This window comes from Panicum hallii, chromosome 5, assembly GCF_002211085.1.
Source record: "Panicum hallii strain FIL2 chromosome 5, PHallii_v3.1, whole genome shotgun sequence".
NCBI classification, from domain to species: domain Eukaryota; kingdom Viridiplantae; phylum Streptophyta; class Magnoliopsida; order Poales; family Poaceae; genus Panicum; species Panicum hallii.
The window spans coordinates 12,189,839-12,205,080 of record NC_038046.1 but is presented as its reverse complement, the minus strand read 5'-3'; the positions used below and the strand labels follow the sequence as shown (position 1 = coordinate 12,205,080).

Genomic DNA, 15,242 nt, shown 5'->3' with positions numbered 1-15,242 from the left:
GGCCCTGTACGAACGCAGGCTGTTTGCTCGGCCAGCTTTTTCCGAGGTCCGTGCGACCATGCCCACAATAAACCACCGTACGAACACGCGTCCCTTTCGTTCCACGGAGAGAAGATCATCCTGTGCACACAAACAAAAAAGATGGTGTGGTGTGGGCAGGAGGGCCAGGGGACACAAAGAGGGATGGGTGCCAACGGGCGGTGGTGTACCGTTCGGCAGACACGGAAAGCAACGTTGCCGAAAGGCCGGGGAACGTGAGACCAGGTTCGTGCAGCCGCCCGCAGGACTGCGGAGCGTACGCGAGGTGTCCTGCCATGATCATGCGAAGTGTATGTTTCAGAAAAACAAACGCAAGGTGTGACCAACAATTTGCTACTTTCTACTTTCGCATGTGTATCATAGATTTATATCTATAGTTAAGTTCTATCTAAGATATTATGAATAAATATCTTCTCCTTCCGCCTCAAAATATTAAACGTTTCAGTTTTGCTATAAGTCAAATTATACATTTAGGTTATTTTCACGATGGAAGACATGGTCACATGGGTAATTTCTAATAAACATGATAAATCCAATCACATTACCAGTGATCATATGATCAGATATTTCCGATTTTTGTGAGAACTTTTATAATTTGTCAATTTTTAGTATGTACAAGTACTTGAGAATTAATATCTAACTTCCAATTAGTAAAAGTACGATACATTAGATGTTAATAATCTTGTATATAAAATCAGTCACATTTAATGTAGTTTAACTTAAACAAAACTAGAAACGATTATACTTTAGAACCTGAGGGAGTACCTTAGAAAAATTTGGCATCCAAACGAACACACGCATTTAGTTGCCACGACAGGCTTGTAGGCGCCCCCCCTCTCATGTTTATGGCCACGTAATAATTTCCGTCAGGTTTACAGGCTATAGCGGTAGCACACTTCACCTGACGGCATTGTTGGCTCTGACAAGAATTAGTTACCGATCTGGGCCCACGGTCACGGACCGTGCTGACCGCCCCCCAGCGTGGCAACTGTGGGCAGGTAAAGCCCTGCAGGTCGGCGCAGGATTTTACTGCTGGATCAGATGGCCGGACCAGACATTGACGGTCCTGATCGGTCCGTCGGACCGGGCAGAAATGGAAACACCATCCAGCTACCCAAGTGGATTCAAGTGGAAATAAAATCGGACGGGGGGCCATTCTCCAAGCATGTTCGTGGACGCCGCAGAGCGGTCAAGGGCACGGCTCCGGAGAAAGGCTGCTGGAGGCCTGCCGTGTCGCTCCCCCGTAATGACACCAGCTCTGCCGGTCAGGCTCGGGCAGGCAGCAGGCTCAAGCCTGTACTGCGCGCACAAGCCCACCGAGCTGCACTAGCTGCCCAGCGTACCTGAGCATGGGGACTTGGGGAGGGGGCGAGGGGGACCTGTGGGCACGCACTCGACCACGGCCGTGCCGGTGCGGCAGGCCGGCAGCGAGCTCCCGATGGAGGCGCGCGCGTGCGGGGGGTACCCCGCGCACCGCTGGGTTTGCGAGGCACGCGGCGCTTATTTTAAGCTTCGAGAGCCGAGAGGCCCTCGCCGCCTGTGCCATTCCCCAGCCCGCCCGCATTCTTATTATTCCCTGCCGCGATCAGCTCCGGGCGGTTCAACCGCATCCCGATCCCGCCGCGTCATGGGGTTTAACCGGCCGGCTCTCTGCGCCCAGAAAGGCCTCGTGGTCACGGTTGGCATCGGCTTCAGGCGATGGCTTGCGCGTTCATCTGAAGGGACCGACCTTCTGCGCCGGGGAGTATATATCTCTCCTCCGCCTGCGCCATCGACCAAGCATGCGTCGCCCTGGCTCGCCTTGCCCCCCCTGCGAATCGCCAATGATAGTGTTCGACTAGGAGAGGCGAGGGACAGCGCCGGAGCAGGCGCCCGGCACAAGGCAAGCACAGACAGGAGCAGAAGAAAGACCAGGCGTGCAAGGCTGCAGGCCCGGCTCCTAAGCAAGCAGCCGAATGCCGTGGCGCTCACCCGGTACCGGCACGGTTCAGCTGCCTCACGCCGCGACAGAGAAACAAACCACAGCTGCTGCTGCTGCTGCCAGCAGTACTCTACTACGGCGGCAGCTTCCACTACTAGTACTAGTGGTACACTTGTTATAGCGAGGCAGCGAGCCCAGCCACCGAAGTCTCCCGAGTGACCCCGCCTCGCCCCGCTTCGCGTCGCGCCGTATTTAACGCGACTCACTGAGCGAGTGCTGCCCGCGCGGGATTCGGGCTCGGCGTCGTCGGCGGGTGGCTATATGAGCGGCCTCGCCACCAGGATCGGCACCGTCGTCCGCTCACCCATGGCGGCCGCGGCGGTGGCAGGCGCCGGCAGGAGCGACGGGCCGCGGAAGCGCCCGCGGCGGCCCGGCGGCGTCGTCAGAATGGAGGGCGGGGGCAGGGGGGGAGCCGGCTGCTGCTGCAGCAGCGGCAGGGCGCCGGAGCCCGCGGCGGCGAGGCTGGTGGTGATCGTCGGCGCCACGGGCACGGGCAAGACCAAGCTGTCCATCGACGCGGCCGCCGCGCTCGGAGGCGAGGTCGTGAACGCCGACAAGATACAGCTCTACGCGGGGCTCGACGTCACCACCAACAAGGTGCCCCTCGCCGACCGCCGGGGCGTCCCGCACCACCTGCTGGGCGCGGTCCGCGCCGACGCGGGGGAGCTGCCGCCGACGTCGTACCGCGCGCTAGCCGCGGAGGCCGCGGCGTCCGTCGCGGCGCGCGGGCGGGTGCCCGTGGTGGCCGGCGGGTCCAACTCGCTCATCCACGCGCTCCTCGCCGACCGCCTCGACGCGGCGCCCGCGGACCCTTTCGCGGCCGACGAGGGGTACCGGCCGGCGCTGCGGTTCCCGTGCTGCCTCCTCTGGGTGGACGTGGACGGCCCCGTGCTGGACGACTACCTGGACCGGCGCGTGGACGACATGGTGCGGGAGGGCATGGTGGAGGAGCTCCGGGAGTACTTCGCGTCGACGTCCCCCGCGGAGCGCGCCTCCCACGCGGCCGGGCTGGGCCGGGCCATCGGCGTGCCGGAGCTGGGCGACCACTTCGCGGGGCGCAAGAGCCTCGCCGCGGCGATCGACGAGATCAAGGCCAACACGCGGGTGCTGGCGGCGGCGCAGGCGCGCAAGATCCGGCGCATGGCGGGGGCCTGGGGCTGGCCCGTGCGGCGCCTGGACGCGACGCCCACGGTCCGCGCGCGCCTGGCCGGCGCCGGCCGCGCCGACGAGGCCGCCGCGTGGGAGCGCGACGTGCGCGGGCCCGGGCTCGCCGCCATGCGCCGGTTCCTCGACGCCCACCGCCACGAGCCGCAGCAGCAGAGGTGGCCGCTGGCGCCGCGGAGGCAATGCCGTGGCATGGTGGGGTGACTCCCGGCGCGCGTCAAAAGGCCGGGAGCCGAGCGTCCTCGCCTCACTCCTGGGTTCAAAAAATTTTGCGATAGGCCGCCGAATTTTGGAGGGGCCCGGCGGCCACCGGTCGGTGGGGCCGCCGCTGCTGGCGCCGCGCCGCGGCCGCAGCGCGCAAAGCAAAGCATCACCCCGAAACAGAGCGGGACGTGACGAGGCGAGACGGCCGGGCCCTGCGAATGCTGAGGCACAGCAGCCTCTCTCTCCCTCTCGCTCTGCCTTTCCCGTTCCATGTTTTTTCTAGCGAGACAGCACTTGTACACAGCAGCAGCGTAATCTAGCCGGCCAGGTCACTCACCCATGTTTCGAATTTTGAAATACGGTTTTCCCCAGGCAGAGACAGCTTGTGCGTGCGGGGCTGATTAGGGGGGGGAGGAGGGGATTGTGCTGGACGCGTGAGCTGGTGTTGTGGTTGCGCAGTGCCAGCTCGGAGGTCAGTTGGGCTCCAGACTCCAGACGTGTGCGCTCGCTCGCCCTCCCTCAACAAAGGAAGAAACGGTTTCATCTCTCCTTGTTCTGCTCGTCGCCCCCCTCGCCGATTCGTGCGGCTCCACTACCAATACTGCCCGATCGAGTCGATGGATCGCAGACAAAATCCGATGCAACGCGGCGTCGCTGGCATGGCAACTCGCCAGCTGCCGGCCGGCCAGAAGCTAAGGTTGTTTAGCGCCACTAAACACGAGGGCTCCTCCGTTTGCGCCTCCCACTTGGCCGCCCGCTGCTCCGCGACGCATCGCCGCCACCAATCCGAGCGTCCTCCAAACCCCAGCCGCCACCGCTAAACGCTCGCTCTTTATTCCGTAACTTGTACGGGTAACACTGAGCAAACCACCGGCATGCCCCGGCTGACCGCTGACGCCGGCGCCGGTGGCGTGGCCGCGTCCGGTCCCATCATTCTCCTCCTCCTCTGCGGTCTGCAGCCCCGCCTGGGTTGTTACTCGGCAGCGATCGTGAGCTGTGGAAACTACCACCACCGCTAAGCTGTTCTTCAGCCCCGGCCGGCGTCATGTCATGTGCGCTTGCCTGGATGATGTCCTCGCTCGCGCCTCTGATTTGGATGTGCCACCATATTCCGGGCTAGAATTGATGAAGTATTATTCCCCGGGGCGGGAGCAGCCAAGCTGTGGCTCTCATGTTTACCAACGCAGCAACTAACGCCTGTGTGTGCAACTGATAAAATATGGCCGGGATAGGATGCCGTTTCAGATGCCGGCTCGGCGGCTAGGCTGCCATGCTCCTGTCCTCGGCGTGCAGACACGCCGGCCAGCAACCATTGCTTCATGCTGGCTTTGCAATTGCGTAGCACCCTCCTGGCTCCTCAGGAGTGAAGGCCATAGAGCTCTACCTCTACTAGGTAGAGTGGTCGATGAAGTACTGACAAAAAGGCGTCCCGAACAGAACATAGCCTAGCAGGCTAAAGAGCTTCTGAAAAGAAGCTTCTTTTTTGGGGCGAAACGACGGCATGGCCTGCACGTACGAACAGCTACGCTAGTACTCTAGGACAGCCTAGCAGGCTATAATACGACACGGACGGGGGAATGTGAGAATGCGATGCGAGAAGCCAACCAGGAAGTGCTCCTACGCTGCTAGCGCACGCACGCTTGACCGGTAGCCGCTGGACCTGAAAAGTGCACAGGGAGGGAGGCACGCAAAAGGGTGCAGGCCGTGTCCAGAGAGCAGCCCTGACCTGACCCTGAAAGCACCCACATGAACAATGATGGCCTGGCCTGCCGACCCGCATTTCTTTATCGGCCTCTCGCGCCGTCGCGGGCGCTAATGCTGAGGAGAGGGCAGAGGAGCCGCACCCGCACGCACCCCCCGGGCCTTGGTAGTTGCTGCGGTTGCCGGTCTCTAGGCCCTCGCGGCCATCATTCGAGAGAGAGAGGTGGGGGGCTTGTTTTTGGCGCTCGAGGGGAGGCCTCCCAGCTGCGCGTGTCCGCCCGTGCATGTACGAGGCCGGACCGCCGGAGCCAAGCGCCGGCAACCGGCATCGTTAACAATATACAACTGCTCGCCGTCGTCCGGCTGCCCTCCCCCAGCTCAACCACGGCCCCCACCCCCTGTCTACTTGTCGACCCTCGCTAACGACTGGAGCCACTTGCCGAAGCCCAGGTCGTCCTCGTCCCCCGCTGCTAGAGCCCCGCCGCTCTGGCTAGATTCGAGAGCTGAATTGACCCTGCCTCCTCCCCGCACCTGCACCTTGTTTATGCGGGGTCAACCGGCCGGAGGACGAGTAGCTAGCTGCGCCGCTCCTGATCTTCGGATCCTTCCTTCTTGCTCGGGCCAACACAACACATTCCCGCGGCCTCGCGGTCGCCGCTCCACGAGTTCATCCTGGACGACGATGCGGCGTGTAAACAATCCGGATCCCCCGGAAAGTCCACTCCGATCCTGGATTGTCAATCGGCGCAGCAGCATGATCCCCGATTCGCTTCGCTTCTAGATGTAACCCCCACTTGCGCTCTCTGCAGCGCCTGCCGCAGGTGCATGCACGCAGCGCGGATCGAGACGAGCAGCTGAGAGCTGACCGATTCTGAATCCCCCGCGCTTGTTCTTCTCCTGAAGTCATGTGTCCTGATCGATCAGGCGTGCTCCTCGCGCCTGCTCCGCCTTGGCCGGACAGGAATTCAGCTCTGCTCCCCGTGTGCCGTGTGCGCATTCGGACAGGAGATGCGGCGAGCTGCTCCACTAGCTGGGCACGCGCGGTGCCTAGATGCTTCTCCTCCCCAAGATCAATGATGCATTCAGGCTAAAGAACTCTGATCCAGCCTGGTCTTTTGTAAGAGTATGTTCATATACTACTCCTGCTACCGGTGTACGTTTTGGAACTGAACTTGGCATGCGTTCCGGAATAGAGTAGGATATCTCGGAGCGGCGTTCCCTTGTTGCCCTGCAGAGACTGACCAGCAATAATGTACTACGTAGTGTACTCTATCCTGGGTTCTGCGGTGCGCAATTCGCAACGTTGACCGGAGCGAAATAGTACTCAAATGCCTTCGCGTACGTACGTACTGCCATGTGCAATCCTCATTAGATCAGGAAGAAGGCGAGTTATTCTGTCCATGGAGAATATAATGATTCTGTTCCAACTGAAACAGTTTAGATCGAGTTCTTTTTTGCAGTAATAGCAGTTCGCAGTTGACCGTCAGCCTTAGCCCACACTCTCCTGCCCCCATCGAGGAGGGACTCAAAGCTCACGCTGCGTCCATGTGAACTCTGTGCCTCATACTCAGCGTTCTCCAAGTCCTGAAAGGCAGCAAAGTGGCTCCTACTTCTTGAGAATCCTCGATCTATCCAAATGACGGTACCACGGTTGTTGCCTAGTCTAGTCACCGATACCTTTTGTAACCCGTGTCATGGCGGCATGATCTAGCTATCGTCGCCGGAGAGCTCGATCGACACGCAGGCACGGCCGACACGCTGCGCTAACCGTCGTCCCTTGTGATGCCGAGAGGTCGTTACCCGGCCGCGGCAACGACGACGAGCGTTGCTGCTGCATTTCTCCGGTCTCACATTGCTGCTGCGGCGAGCTAGCTAGCCACGCCGACAGTTACCTGCCATCCATCCGTACATGGCTGCCGACCATCCCGTCCACATCCATCCATCGCAGTATTCTTACCTTGCAAGGCCAGTAAATATATAGACTGCGATCGGGCGGTTAACCGCGACGTCGTCGAGCCCTTGGATTCAGAACGATGTGACCGGAGGATCGGAGCATAAGGAATGGTACGGTGGTGGGTGGCCGGCGGACTTGGAGCCACGACGGCGACCGGCAGGCGCGGCAGTTTCATCAGGAGGGAAGGCACGCGCGCGCGGTTCTCGCTCCTGTGCGAGCGCGACGACGGCGACCGGAGATGGGCGCGAGCTAGGGAGCGTGGCGGTTCCTTTGCGGTCGCTACCTACTCGTAGGGCAACCTATCGGCCATCGTCGTAGCCTTCTTTGCCTTTGATGAATCTGGCGCGTCGCGCCGTCGCCGTCAGTGGGGAAGACTCCTCTCTCAGCCGGCCTCCTCGGTTTTCTGGCTCGTGATGCTCACAGAAGACCGAACTGAGGAGGGAGAAAGATCATGGCTGGTGTTTGATGATGTGGATGTGAGGACCGAAAGTGTCATTTTCTTTTGAAGGACAACGAAAGTGTCATTGTATTAGTCGTCCATTTGCAAGTGTAGCACCAGATCAGTAGCGTGGGCATGTACTAGCAGCATGGTCTTCGATTTGAACGAAAGCAGTATGTGTGGTAGCAACGAACATGGGGTGTTACTGTACCGAGCACCACCCTAGCTCCATAGGCGGGTCTGTTGTAACTTGTATGGGCAAATATCCCGACACGAACAATGCAACGAGAAACAGAACAGCGCGTCGAAACCCTGATCTGCTGACGGTGCTTTTCGAAGTAAAACGCTCAAACATTCAGACATGGGGTTGCATGTTTGCAAGCAAGATATCGGCGACAAAGTTGCTGCCGTCCGTGACGCGGGCTGGCTGATCACTCGACCAGCAGTAGATGTTCAAGAGTGAATGAATGGGGCAGTGCAGTGCTCGCGGCAGGAGTACCCCTGACCGCCTGCGTCGTTTCTCTACCGTTATCCCTGACCCTCCTGGGCCTCTCGCCCCGTCTGCATCTGGGCCGCCGGAAACAGCGGGCCATGACGCCGACAGGACCCGCCGCGCGCACGACGGCGAGCCGGGCAGGAAGCACGGCGGCTCACGCTTTCGCGTTGCTCTTCCGCGCCAAGCGAAGGCCGCCCGCCCGCCCTCTGGATCGAGAGACCGACCGTTCCCCCCGCCGCGTCCGCGCGTGCGGGGGCGTCTCGCTGTCGGGCGCCGGGGCGGTCTTCCTCCGCCTCTCGCTCGGGTCACCCGCCGACCTGATCTACCCCGGCTCGGCGAGAGGCTGCTTGCTTTTGACGCGGTGGGAACGGGACTGGATCAGGCTTGCTTGGTGATGGGGCGATGGTGCGCGGGGGTCGGACGACTATTGGGGACGGGTCTGCAGGCCACGCGTTTGTGGTGCGTGTTTGCAAGCGTGTAATTGGAGTAACAGCGAGTTGCTGGCGGCGGAAGCAGGGCGATCTGCGGCTACGAATACGGTGCGTGTGGATCATAGCCATCGCGCCACGTAGACGATGGGATGTCGATTAAGAAGGTCCGAAACTCGAGTGGGACCGCAAATTTACGCGACGGATTTAGTGATCGGCGGCAGTGCACCGTATTATTTATCTGACAACCTGTTTACGCGGGCGGGAGAGTAAACACTACGGGCTATGTTGGGCTGCGGGAGATCCATACTTATCTGGGCTGTTAAGGAGGCCCTAGTTCTTGCATGGGCTGGGATCTGGCCCATCCACATGGCTAGCTCATGCAAAAACTAGACCTGAAAATTGACTAGTTGAAGTGGCTCAAACATTGACATTGGGAGTGTCGAGTTTGCACACGGATGGCCATGAGCAGCGACACTGGAGTCTGCAGCGGACTGATAACAGGTAAAAAGAGTCAGCATGTTAATCATTTCATGGACGGATTACACGTTTCAGTGTCTCAAAAAAAGAAGAAGAAGAAGAACACACTTCCGTCCCGACCAAAATCATCTGCGTTTGTAAGTGAGCACAGCAAAATTTCACCAATACAAGCACTGGGCGCAGGGACACAGGGTACTGTGACAATTGCAATACCTGCAAGAGGAATATGGATACACATCTACATGGGATTACAGGATGCAAGTGGGCCACAGGAACGGACATCACAGGGACATGAAAATTGGCAGGTCAAAAACATCCATGCTTTCTGTCTCGTTCAAACTTCAGATCAACCACGGACATTGACCATGTTATGACTGCAGTACAAGAATATGAAAAGGAGGGTTAGTCCTATTGGTCGATAGACTATATAACCACGTTCAAAGACCTTTTGTTGACCTGTTTACAATATTAAGGTCTTTTCTAGAGACTCTTTCCACAGTGGATACTACTTCACAGTTGAAACTGTACACAGCAATCCACTCTTTGAAACATGTGACTAAATATTAATGGGCACAGCAACCTCAACCTTAACGGTTAAGTAGTTCCACAAGAATTATGTTTTAAATAAATCTCACCCAGGTATATCCTTTAGCTTGGAAGTGCTGAAATTGGCAACTGATTGTGGAACACCCCATTCGACAGTTCATGCGCCTCTAAAGGGCTTTTCTTTGAGCGCTCAAGAGAAGTTGCTTCAAAAATACCTAAAAAGGATACCGTTGGTTATTGTACAGAAAGAACCAAAATGAAGTTACCCTTTTGTTTCATTGTGGTGGTTACCACTTACAGATATGAGAAATTTAGGACATGGAGAAAAGGTTTTACCACTAGCATAGCAGTATAGCTGAGTAATTTTATTATTTAGTCATAGATACAACAAATGAGATCTAAAACTCACCAAATCCCAAAATGATGGAACAGACCAGAAATCCCAAAAGGGAGAAATCCATTTTGTAAAATATCTCCAAAACAATGATGCAACCTGTTGAAACCATTAAGTGCCTTGGAGATGAGAAGACCAGATGCAACCTGCCAGATAGGAATAACAACCATGTAAACATGTTACAAACATGGAGCAAAGGTCTAATCATGAAGCAAAAGGGGCAGTTAACTAAAGGAAGGAAATTCATGTCTTATCATTTGTCGAAAAGTCAATAAAAATGCTTCAAGAAGCATTCATGAAAAGAAAAGTAATTGCTTCCTATTGTTGCACCTGAGCATATCTGAGGAATAATAACTTCAAATCTACAATCTACAGGAGATCTGGCTCATACTGATGGTAGCAAAACAATCATGGTTTTCTTCACAAACTGACAAAGCAAATTTTAAAGTTAACTCAAAATATGCTTTCCTTCTGAGAAAATATCTTACTTTTCCTCGGCAACATTGTCAACATAGAATATGAGCACCATCCCGAACAAAACAGTACTCAAGTATGCCCAACTTGGTAGTTGTAGTTTAACTATGCTGTCAGATGCTGAGCCCTGCAATCAAGGAAATAACAATCACTATGAATCAAAGGAATCATCTACAAATCTTCCCAACCACAGAAAGAGCATAAATGGTATGTACTCACTAGGATTGTATCCCACATCGCAAATGGAAAAAGGAAACAAGTTGCAGAAGCTATAGTTATAGCATGAAGTCGCCTTTTAAGTTGATTCTGTACAAGAATAGAATGATGGTGATTGTCAATTCTGTAAAGAAAACTATGGTGCATTGACAGTACTTGAAGGGGTTCTTCTATAAGACAGATAGAATATTATAGAAGCTGAAAGTACCTTGAGAGAAACACGCCGAGCTAATACTCTCCTTAAAGCAGATAAAATCCCAGCAGTAATTGGCACCACCATTTCTTTCATTCCAATAGTTTGTGTTGCTTTCTCCAGTGGTTCACTTCCAAAGCTATCTGTATGAAGTCAAGGTCTCCCAAAACTCTTTCATTTGTCCATTATAGCTAGAGATACGTAAACTGACAAAAATTCACACTAGCACAGTATGTCATTTCAGAAACATGTATGCAGTAGGATACATAGTGGCGAATGGGTTCTTGTAGACCATCCATTTGATAAGAGATAATATGCTACCAACATAGCAGCAAGGCCCCCAATCTACAAATCCAGGGGAAACAGATGTCAGTATCATCTCCTAGGAAATTTAGCAGTTTCAACTTCAAAGTGCTAGAGTTTGCTCCAAGAAAGTCCACCTAATGCAGAACACATTGAAGGGTTGACATGCAGCAGAATCATACACAAGATTCCTTAATAATTTGTCCAGCTATCATAGTTTAGTTATTAGACTGGTGACCTTGCTGAAAATCATGCCGACTCTTGGTCATGTCTATGCTAATTGCGATGTGTGCACACTTATTTGTCTTAATGCCCATGAGATCAACAGCAATTTTAAATTATGTTATACTTTTGAGGACGAGATCATGAGAAGCACATAATGTCCAACCAAATAAGATGAACTGGTGAAAACAGATATGGTATTTCTTGTGCCCATATCCACATTTACTGTACAGCTATTGGCCCACTACGTTTACTAGTGCATGTGCACATAAATGATACTATCTCACTTATACATATTTACTGAAAAAGCATAGATCAATATCAAATGGGCTACGAAAAACAGTGATTACACAATGCTTAAGGTTAGAATGCCAGATATGAGCACTAATTCCTTATGCTTGTAACCCAAAAATATTATAGAGCAACATATTACACGAATTGAAATATCACATACAACAAATTCTAATTTAAAATCAGCAACTTGCCTTTTTCCAGATATTAACTTTCCTTCCATATAAAGCAGCAGAGAGAACTCCAAGAACAGCACCTGCATACTCCGCCAGCAGAGCGCTAGACTCAATAGACAGGGTAAAATCAAGTTTAGACGGAAGTGCCAGCGAACACTTTTTTAGTAACACAATTAGGATGCTCAAAGCAGCGCAATATATGCAGGTGATCTGTAGGTAATGATAATATGAATGTTGTTTTGCAATTGAAGTGTTCAGAAATGGAATCACAACCCTCTACATGCAGTCATGCAAATTTATGTCATCACCTCCAGTCACAATGGCAATCATTCATTAGATCAAGATCCAGGGACGCCAGAGAAATTATGCTGTGGTCTAGATCCATTAAGTGCAATTCATATTTGCTATGATCTGACACCATTAGCTCGCAGCATGGTTTACACATTGCTTGTTAGCTTAGAAGGAGGTTTAAACTAGTATTCCCTCCCATACTTACAGCATACCACAGATCACACAACTATGTGAAAATTCATGGTGCTCAAAGAACAGTATGCTTACATTAGTGGGCCACAAGCAAGAAGTCCTTTACCCCACAATACAAAGTATAATGCCAGGATTCCTCCATTGACAACTGTCGGAACAACCTGACATAATACGCACGAGAATGAGTACAAGAAATTGGCCATCTAATAGCAGGTGAAGTAATCTCAAGAACATGTAGGTATCACGGAACCTGCGAGTTGGGCAAAGGCCGGCCTTTCCAAGGCTTCTGTAAGACCAAGAATATGACTGAAGTGGGTACAAGACAGCTGAAGATAAAGCCAACTATTGAATCCCCACTGTTGGATAAGTAGCTATATAACGAGTAAACAGACCAAATTCTCATAAAGTTTCCCAAGATATGAATCACTTGCAACGGTGTTGACCTACAAAAAGCAAGCAACAGCAGTTTCATCAACAGAAAGTAGCCAGTGATTGGTATCACATATGCTTGGAAAGGCAAGCTTAAATATTTTTTTTATGTGAATATGATAGTAAGGGAAATTGAACTTTTATACATCAGAGAAGGAAAAGAAAGACAAGTCAAGATCACCTCTTGCTCTAGCTCAACTCCCTTACACTGCTCTCACATAAAATAAAATAAAAAAACCCTATGTTGACATGGATTAACAACATAACTAGTGCACATCTAGGCAGTCAATTGTCAGTATAGGCCATGGACAGCCTCACAGCCACTAGATGCTTGGAACTGAGAGCAATAATCACTTAATCAGAAATTCAGAACAACTAGTTATCACCAGCTAATATGTTAGACAGTTAAGAGTAAGTGATAAATTGTAAGTACCATGTTGCCAGAAATTCAAGAATAGATTGAGCTGCTAACTTAACGTAAAGTTTATACTATTAGCTGAGACTATAACCCATAGCATGTTCATTATCAGTCTTACTGTCAGTGATCTGTGCCCTCATACAGAGTGGGATAATAATTCCTCTTCAGCAAGATCCTGATAACTATGCAGCGAATTCGCAGCCCTTCTATAACCAATTAATTTACAAAGGTGTGGAGCATTGCTAGTATATCTTTTTTTTATGAATCTAGCTAATTTACTTTCTCAATAGATCATACATTAACATTTTCTCTACATCTGGACTAGATTGAAGTACGTATTAGTTAGATAAAGCACCATCGCAACTAGAAACAGTAGGGCAATCGTGCTCAAACTAGAGCTTAAAAGTAAAACTGATGATCCTATTCATCTTGGAGCAAAGTAGCATATCCCGGACATCTGGAGATACCGAAGGATTCATGCAGAACTGAGCTGCCAAAAGTATGAGAAATGGCACACTGGAACTACATACATCACCAGTTTACCGCTGATTTTGCGCTCTCCAATCAAATTTACACCAGGACTAAAAACCGCTAAGGAACTTAGCGTCGTGAGAGTTACCACGCGAATTAAGCTTCAAAAGGAAACGGAAAAAACCATGCAGAACGCGATCCAACTACGAGATCTCGCGCTGCGCCGCGTCAGGGGTGAGTAGTTAGAGAAATGGGGGTAGGTATGAGGGGGGAAGCCTCACCTCGCCGTGGCGGCCGAGCGAGAGCTGGAGGCGCCGCCGCCGCCGTCCGCCGCTGCGGAGGCGGTGGGCTTCGGCGACATCATCTCGCCGGAGTCGCTCGGTGCTTGTGCTTGGTCCGACGCGCCGGTTCAGGTCGGTCTGTTGCTGGACTCGAGATGGGAGGTTCGCTTCGGGGTCACGGCGACGGCACGTGAGAGACCACGCCTTCGCTGCTTCGCACGTGATGGGACACAGATTCCGTCTTCCGGGTGGGATAGCGATCTGGGAGACTGGGACACGGTGAGTTGGGCTGCTGGGTTTCATTGCCTTCCTGACAACAGTAATAATTATACTCTGCCTCGAATACCTCTTGTGAGTTATATCAATCTATATAGCTAGAGATTTAAAACCTTACTTCCTGGCCCAAAGATCTCATGAGGATACCCGATGTCTATGTGTTGAAGAAAAATTTCCTTACCACGGCACGTCTATCTATATATTGAAGAAGATCTGGAGGATTCAAAATTGATATCTCAATGTGTTTCAGAAGTATAGATTTGATTGCGCCTTACATAAGTTATTTGGCAGAGTAGGCCCAAGAAGAGCTCAACGTGGGGCACCGCTCAAAATTCCTATATCCAGTCGACTTAGATCTATTTTGTTGAAAGCCTACTCAAAATAAGAGACTTGTATAGTCTATGCGCGAGGTCCATCCTCGTTACTCCCTCCGTTCAAAATTATGGATCGTTTTGGCAAATCAGATATATAGATTTTGGTATGCACCTAGATATACAATTATGTTTAGATATGTAGTAAAACTTATGTATCTATATTTGCTAAAACGACCTGCAATTTGAAACGGAGGGAGTATTAGGTAAATTATCCCTTTGAGAGTTGAGCATAATAATTTTCACATAATTAATTTGTAAGAAAAATTGACGAAAGTAGCATGCAGACACGGCGTGATCTACAGTTGCACGGCGCGTGAGCTACCTTTGGTACGTACACGCTCTACAGACACACCAAATGCAACCCGAGTCTGCACGTCTTGCGTGTGATTTTTCCTGGCTATACATTCCACTGCTTCGAGCATATACGACCGGCTCCGTCTGTAACGCGTTGTTTGACCGATCGGTGGACATGTACCCTGAAAGGAAGGACCCTCCGATTCTTCAAAGTGTGCTGCTGGCCGCTCATAAAACATGCTTCGCCCAGCGGCTAAAGAACAGCAAGCGCACGGAAAACTGTAGTTTTCCGGACACCAAAGCCGCCACAAAACAAAGTGATGAAAACGAACAGAAGAATGAGCACCACTAGCTAGATTACCAAATCCAAGATGTCGGGCATACAGGGGTCAAATCACAAATTTTAAGAGAGATCAAGGGCTCAAAATCAGATTGCGACATTGTTTTTCTGCTAAAAATACACACTCATCTTTGTAAACACATCACGTGCATCCTTCCCCTGGTTTTTCTTTGAC

At 52.2% G+C, this 15,242-nt stretch overlaps 2 protein-coding genes across 2 annotated transcripts; one reads left to right on the top strand and one right to left on the bottom strand.

Annotated features, from left to right (window-relative positions):
* The first annotated feature begins 899 nt into the window (after nucleotides 1-899).
* LOC112894267 (adenylate isopentenyltransferase-like) lies at nucleotides 900-3,745 on the top strand. The gene has a single exon (XM_025961915.1). It carries the CDS (start codon nucleotides 2,282-2,284, stop codon nucleotides 3,386-3,388), a length of 1,107 nt encoding a protein of 368 aa, XP_025817700.1. The 5' UTR covers nucleotides 900-2,281; the 3' UTR covers nucleotides 3,389-3,745.
* A 5,156-nt stretch (nucleotides 3,746-8,901) lies between these two features.
* Nucleotides 8,902-13,943, bottom strand: LOC112893850. Its single transcript, XM_025961363.1, has 11 exons — nucleotides 13,784-13,943; nucleotides 12,435-12,627; nucleotides 12,260-12,345; nucleotides 11,720-11,804; nucleotides 10,976-11,054; nucleotides 10,725-10,852; nucleotides 10,520-10,606; nucleotides 10,315-10,427; nucleotides 9,842-9,972; nucleotides 9,522-9,647; nucleotides 8,902-9,260 (listed from the first exon to the last, which is right to left on the bottom strand). The coding sequence occupies exons 1-10, from the start codon at nucleotides 13,864-13,866 to the stop codon at nucleotides 9,535-9,537; spliced, it is 1,098 nt and encodes a 365-aa protein (XP_025817148.1). The 5' UTR covers nucleotides 13,867-13,943; the 3' UTR covers nucleotides 8,902-9,260; nucleotides 9,522-9,534.
* Between the last annotated feature and the right edge of the window lie 1,299 nt (nucleotides 13,944-15,242).

What these genes read in the sequence shown, in the direction of transcription:
- LOC112894267 (XM_025961915.1), top strand. Translation starts at nt 2,282, where the DNA reads ATGAGCGGCCTCGCCACCAGGATCGGCACCGTCGTCCGCTCACCCATG.
- LOC112893850 (XM_025961363.1), bottom strand. Translation starts at nt 13,866, where the DNA reads ATGATGTCGCCGAAGCCCACCGCCTCCGCAGCGGCGGACGGCGGCGGC. An exon ending in CGATGTGGGATACAATCCTA is followed by an intron (nt 10,428 to 10,519) that starts GTGAGTACATAC and finishes CCTTGATTGCAG; the next exon opens with GGCTCAGCATCTGACAGCAT. An exon ending in GACAATGTTGCCGAGGAAAA is followed by an intron (nt 9,973 to 10,314) that starts GTAAGATATTTT and finishes CCTATCTGGCAG; the next exon opens with GTTGCATCTGGTCTTCTCAT.